The 7,271-nt window shown below is 36.0% G+C and overlaps 1 protein-coding gene and 1 long non-coding RNA gene across 2 annotated transcripts in view; one reads left to right on the top strand and one right to left on the bottom strand.

The window, feature by feature from the left end:
• Positions 1-7,113, top strand: part of LOC137650244 (uncharacterized) — a 473,662-nt gene extending 466,549 nt beyond the window's left edge. Inside the window, exon 2 of the long non-coding RNA XR_011045944.1 lies at positions 6,737-7,113. This is a non-coding gene — a long non-coding RNA (uncharacterized lncRNA). The remainder of the gene's footprint in view (positions 1-6,736) is intronic.
• Positions 1,738-7,271, bottom strand: part of Trs20 (TRAPP subunit 20) — a 75,560-nt gene continuing 70,026 nt past the window's right edge. Inside the window, exon 5 of the mRNA XM_068383516.1 lies at positions 1,738-5,177. Coding sequence (XP_068239617.1) covers positions 5,079-5,177 — 99 coding nt within the window. The 3' untranslated portion in view covers positions 1,738-5,078. The remainder of the gene's footprint in view (positions 5,178-7,271) is intronic.

Raw genomic sequence — 7,271 nt, 5'->3', positions numbered from 1 at the left:
ATATATATATAGTCAGCCATTATCCTCTTCTTAATCTAAGGATCTCTGAATTTTTAAAATTTAAACCTTTTCCTTTCTAGCTTTTTAATTTTTAGAATTTTTAATTTCTTTAGAATTTCTAATCTCAACATAATTAATCATATTATTTGTAGAAGCTGATGTATAAAAGGAATTTCCCCTAAGGCTATCGCATTCAATGAAAATTGCATTAGAGAGTTGTGTCCCAAAAGCATTAGCGGGTTAAGTTGCCCTGTGGCCACAAGACCTGCCAGAAACCTGTTGACTGTCATGTTTTCAAAGGGTCCATTGCAATCTTGGAACCTACAAATTGTCAGGTTTGCAAGGACCTCATTCACACCGGGTTCCACGCCACCGACGTCTTCTTGGATTTGCAAGTCCTCTCAACAAGGTACCCCTTATCTTTCTTCTATGGAACTGAGGGACCTCCTCTTTCCCACAGCCAAGGGGACAGCTGTTTTTGGTCACCAATTACCGACGGTTCAACTCCCGCCAGAACCAGTAGATCACGTGGATGATTAAGTTCGGGACGCTCTGCAAGCCATGAGGTTGGACACCGACAACATGTCGAGAGCTCTTCTTTGTCATCAGAGAGGGAAAGGATCCTGCTGACCATGGAAGCCTCTTGAGGAGTCATTGGATGTACCTCGGGTGAGTACAGTTCCCAGTGCGGCTTTAGCTTGTTCCCCCATCCCTGCTGCTCACGCCCCAGCTTCTACCTTTACACCTGTTCCTATGATAGACAAACCTTTGTTTCCTAGTTAAATGGAATTTATAGCGTCCATTAACGCTTTCATGGAAAACCTAACCGCCAAACATGAACGTTCTCAAGCGGACCTCGTGGCAAGGATAGAAGTTTTACAAAAGGCACCTGCTCCTATGGCTCCCCCAGGTTTAAGCCTACCAGAATGCAGTTAAGAACCCTTGGCATTATGCTGACCATATGGCCTTAAGTGAAGGGTACCTCCACATGGGAGAGGGTTTGGGTTTGAAGCCAGTCTCGGACTTTGAATTCTTCCCATCGATCGATGGTTATCATTACTGGTATGTAAGGCTGAACTCAGAAGCGTCCATTAGTGGTGATACGATCCCTAAGGAAACAATCATACCCAACTTTCTGCTTTTGGTAGGAAGCAGGCCACCTTTGAGGCCCCAAGGATACTGTCTTCCCTTTCACCTCTAAAAGCTTAGAGGCTGTAAAGAAAGCAGTTGTGGAGGGTAGATTATATATTGGCACCTACCAGCTGGGCCGCTTAAGTTTCACTTCCCACCTCAACCACCCCACAAGTCCTAGGCTGAAAGTCAAAGTGAGGGCTCGGTGGCCTGTCAAGGAATCTGGGCATCCCTGCCAACAAGCAGTAATTACGGCCACCTTATTAGAGTTTTAACAGCCGTACCCAGCTTCACAGAAATCATACATACACTGTACGTATTAAAGACTCATTTTTTTATATTTAGGAAAAATATAAATTAATTTAAAAATTTATGACGATGCAAGAAAATCAATTATAATAAATCCTGTTGAAGAGTCATTAAAATTTCAGTCTTGGAACAATTGTCTAATGTGTTCACAATTTAAACAAGTTCTGAACTAATTAGAAATGAATATACATAGTCAAATTCTCAAATTTGGTATATCTCTGATCTAAACTCTTTCAATTATCTTCACATGACTCACAAAACATTAGTTTTCATTTATGCAATGGAAAAGTAAATTACAATATATAATTTTTAATATATCATAAACTAATCATAATCATATATGAGGAATGCATAACATACTTGCGTGCAAACAATTTTATCATAAAAAGGATCAGTTTCAAATTATACAGAAACAATATTTCCTTGTGTCATTACAACCCAATGCTGCAATTTTAAATTTCAATAAAGGACTTGTAGAAACTGTGAAATCCTTTTTAATATTGATACAATCTTCAATGTTGCACTAACAGCTATACTATTGCCATCTTAAATGATAAATCTTTGGTCTTAGTAGAGTAATTTTCAAGGGATGCATGAAGAGCATACCAAAGTTTCTCAGTGGATATAACAAGGGCAAGGGATACTAAAAAAAAATTAGCTCCTATACACCTTGCCAAAATGGCGGAAACATTGTCATTTTAGATGGATTTCAAAATTGCCGCCACCGCCAACTTGGAAAACTGATAAAGTTCTATTCCTTGAAGTGGATGGCCAGGAAATAAAAAAAAAATTTGAGTCAATTCCCACTAATTTGGGTGTCAGAAAGACAATGGGATGACAGTTTTCACAATTCAGTCACCATGACCTTAAAATTCAAGATGCCACAGATGCCATCTTGAAAAACAAAATGAATTGTATATCTTGAACCAGATGGACAAAAATGGAAAATAAGGTATCAATTTTTACTAAATTAGGTATCATAAATATGGTAAAATGCTTATTTTTATGTTCCATTGCTATCTCAAAAAAAATAAAAAAAATAATAATACAGTAATAAATTAATAAATAAAATTAAAAAATCGTAATGTAAACGAAGAATGCACACTGATCAAGATTTCTGTTTCTTTATTGTCAGTCAATTGCATAGGAAATTAACCTGAAGATGTATTAAGCATGGAAAGTAGAGGGGATAGTGATGTCCCAAACCCAGGGCTTGAATTAAAATGCTGATGATAGTACTGTATTGACAATATATCTGATACGAAGTGGGAGATTCTAAAGAGCAAGTCTTTAAAGTAGAAGGTACTTGTTAAATTTCAGCTTTCCTATGCAACAGTGGAATGGGACAAGGTTCCTAAAGGCCTGTACTTGCATAAAAATATTTTGTATTTAGTACCCAGATCAGCAGTAATCACCATATTCAGCAAGCACAGAATTATGAACAGGAAGAAGCAGCTCAAGCATCAACTTCAAATTCACAACTACCAGAAAATGTGCCTAAAAAGCTTCATTCTAGCATAGGAGTGGTTCATGATAAAGATCTCTAAGTGTGGTGTATGAAGGGACCACAAAAAAACAGAAATCCTTGCAAATCCAAACTTTTGCCGATGTCAACAGAAGTCACATCGAACTGGTTCAAGGTGCATACAGTTAGTCTGTCAGATGAGAGTATAAGAGAAAAATTGAATACCGTACTTGCATCTATCCCAGACAGTCGAACAGCTTTTGGATTGGAAATTCATCATCATCGTGAATGTTGGTGCAATTATATCAGCATCCCTTAGGAGAAGTCTTAGACTGATGAAGATGCAGAGCATCGGCAACAGGTTAATCTAAGAAAGGTCCAAGTTATTTTCATTCATCATGTTTGTCAAGTTATCTTTGAAGATCATGTGATTTGTACACTGCAAGGTCTACTAATGGACTACAAGTGCATTACTTCAAATTATGGTTACTATTCCACAGCAAAGTCCAGTTTCTTGAGAGCTACATCACTGGAAGACGTACTGCATTTGAGACAAACCTCTCTCTCTACTGCTACATGGTACTGTATAGCAAAGAGCAGAGAAATGGTAAACATATTACAAAAGGATGACAAATGACCTGGGAATCAGCTACAATGATGTAATGCTTACAGATTTTTGGGCAGTTACCGAAGCATTCAACTGAGTGTCCATTTGAGCTTTCTGAAGGAACACCTGCAATTTGTATAGTTGAAAACGATGACTTCAAAAGTGACACTTTATGTTAAATACCATGTTCTTCACATGACACTTTGCACACATACACACACATATACATTCTCAAAACAACCACATAGCTGTATCAACAGAAAATAAGGATTTTACACCACAGAACTTCAGAGGGTTCTTTCGCCCCCAACTCTTGGTTTTCCATTGCATGCAAGCGCATGATTTGAGGGAGGAGCAGGAGTCCGCAGTCCAAAAAATAATCTCTTGGTATTCATGTTAAACTTTGTCATTTCCACCCCTTACCTCTCCTGCTAGGATGACTTGTTTGAAAGAGAAGTACCTTCATTGTATGAAAATAAGACTACCAGTTTAATTCATAAAAATCATGACCAACATGCAAGGCACCATCTAGTCTCTAGTATAAAAAAATGTGTCATTCACATTGAAGTCAGAATACAATATCTTTAATACTGTAAAAATATAATTAATAGTAATTACATAATGAAAGCTTCTCAGATTTGGAGACCTTTGCTATTTCATAACTAATACAATCTATCCAAAACTTGCAGGCACCAACAATGCTTTTCATCAGATTTTGTAGTTAATAACAGTAATTCTACCCAAAATTATATACAGTATAAGAGGTATGGTTATCAATTACATTTGTCAGCATCCTTTTAAATTATTTACAAAACCATAATGGAGTGGTTTTATTTTCAAGAAAATGAATATCAGGGGGAAAATAAATAGTGATGACAAAGTATATACTGAGCAGTAATATCCTTTTGCTTCTTATACTACTTTACTGTACAAAAAGTGAAAATATACATTTTTTAGTTACAAAGAAGTCATAGAAATTTTTACAATGTTTTAATTATTCTTAGCTAAGTTTTAAATTCCCAAGAAGCCAGTCATCTTGAGCTCTAATGAGAAACCTCAAGTTTTCAAACCTGTATGTTAACCAAAAAAAATTTAAGTATCATGGACATATTCATGGTGAATCTTGTACACAAGTTACTGCAAATAAAACAAAATTCTCTCTTAGAGACAAAACTTTACAGCATACAGGACTGGGCCTCTAAAAATCTTTATTAGCTCATAATTGAAACAATGTCACATGTTTACCATCTTTATGCAAATGGGATGCAAGTATTGCAGAGATATACACTTTCCACAGGACCCCCAAGGTATTAAAGGTAAATTTATAAAATGAACATTGTTTTACTTACAAATTCTGCCTGAACATTTTTTTTTTCAATCAGAAAGCAGTATGCACTCAAAATCACACAATCAATTATTCTAACTTTGGAATTGGTCATTACATTATAACATTGTCAGTCAGTTGGATTTGCTTGAAAGACTTATGAGGCTAAACATCAGGAGTATAAAACTACATAGTTACATTAGAAAGATTGTACAATAGACACATTATTTCCTAGCAAGAAATTAACCAGTAAGATATTTCCTACCATAAAAATGTGCTTTCTTCTCAAATGCTGGAGACTTTATAGTACTGTTGGGCAAGTAGAAAGGATTCATGGAATGCTGAAAAAAAAATAAATTGCAGTATTAGTGTATATTTTCTTGTAATTTTAATTTTCTTCATTATGGATGAGAAAATTTCACAATTTTAGTTAATTTTCCACCCCAAAATTAGTTGGAGGTAATATCTTATAAAAAGTGATTACTGTAACAGAAAAATAATATATTCAAATAAATTTCCATCAATTATTTAGTCCAGGTGGGGTTCAATTAGCTTTGTTGTTATTACTGTTCAAGAAAATACCCATCAAAACTAACTAGATTAAAGAAGAAAATGTCCCTAGAAATGTCATTCACATCCAAACTGAGATTTCATCCACTAAAAAATCTCCAACAAAAAAGAGGGAAGCCTGGGTCCTCTTTTCCAATGGAAAAAATCATAAACAGAACTACAGTATGGCTATTATCATTCCCTAAATTAAATCCTCTTGAGTTGATATCAGAAGAGACTTCTTCTAATTGACCAGGACTCCCAGCCTTACCATCAACCTTAGAAATCGCACTTGTTAAACGTCAATCCTTTCCAACGACGTGTTTGAAAATAGCCAGTCATCCAGGTACTAAATAACCCAGATTCCCAGAAATCCAAGCCATTTTGACGAGCCATGACCCTGGTGAATGCTTGGAGGATCATCCTGAGCCCAAAACATAAGCACTTAAATAGAAAACCTTCAAACAGTTCACAACTGAATGAGTTTCTTTGACAAGGAATAGGAATGGGAAAATACTCATTTGTCAAGTCTATTGAAAATGTCCAATCTCCCTTACTAACTGACCAAGGACTGTCAATGGAGTTTTCATAAAAAACTTGGTAGTAACTCTAAACCTGAAGAGTCAAAACAATAAGAACTGGTCTCCAACCCCCAAATGCATTGGGGATTAGGAGCAACCTGTTATAAAACCTCGCATAGGGATCCATGACCTCTCCTATCACATTCTTCTCAAGAAGTTTTGCAATATCTACCCACAAAACATGTGCATTTGCTGAAATGTATAAATATCTATGAAAAGTTATTGGTTCCTTGCACAAGGCAGGAATTGTTTAGATAACTTAGAAAAGGTATTGAATCCTTGGACAAGGAAGGATTGGAAGATAGAGCCCATCTGAACACAAATCACAATGAACATCAAGCGAGTAAAGAAATAAATTTTATTTTCAAAATTACACTATGTGAGTATAGAAATAATAAATCTTATTATTTTATCTTTATGGAAATTTTATTATACACTAGATTTAGTTGTCTGCATCACTAAGTTAATAATATTCAACTCTCAATTTTCCTGATTCATTTTTATGAAGAACGTGGATTAGTAAGACTAGTCCAATTAATTTAGTGATTCCTACTGGTATATTACAACCTAGTAGTTGAGTTTGTTGCTTCAAATAATGTCCAGTGGGCATCTTCACTCTATCTGACCTGACCTGTTCTGTGCTCCACTCTAATTCTGTTAAGCAACTTCATATCATTAACAAAACTTATTTTTCTATTATCATTAACAACAAAACTTATTTTTGAGCATAAAACTCTTGAGTTTCATTCATTTTTTTTCACTTTTCACAGATTCTGCTGTTCATGGATGCCTCCAAACATGGATGGGGAACACTTTTCAGAGACCTTTGGACAGAAGAGGAGAAGCAGGCATATGTTAGCATCATTGAACACAAAACTATCTTTTTAGGTTGAAACATACGAGTTATGACAGACAACACCACTACTGTGGCACAACTAGGCACATCTGTATTCAAATACTGATACAGTATGTAGATGTTTGAATTCTTCATTTTCTTTGTCTACATCTTTTCCCACTTCTATGTGGGGTCGGTGTTTCTAGTCGGCTTTCTCCATCTACCTCTGTCCCACACCTCATCACCGGTTAATCCCTTTGATCAAAGGTCATCCTTGATACAGTCCACCCACCTTCACTTTGGTCTCCCTCTCCTTCTCGTTCCCTGTACCTCTATTTCCATCACTCTCCTCCCAATATACTGTTCATCTCTTCTCATGACAGGACCATACCACTTCAGTCTAGGATCTTATCTGATAGTTTTCTAACTCCTGTGGTACCCCTAATTACCTCATTCTGTATCTTATCTCT

Source organism: Palaemon carinicauda, chromosome 11, assembly GCF_036898095.1.
Source record: "Palaemon carinicauda isolate YSFRI2023 chromosome 11, ASM3689809v2, whole genome shotgun sequence".
Classification (NCBI taxonomy): domain Eukaryota; kingdom Metazoa; phylum Arthropoda; class Malacostraca; order Decapoda; family Palaemonidae; genus Palaemon; species Palaemon carinicauda.
The sequence above is the reverse complement of the archived record's forward strand: the minus strand, read 5'-3'. Positions and strand labels throughout refer to the sequence as shown.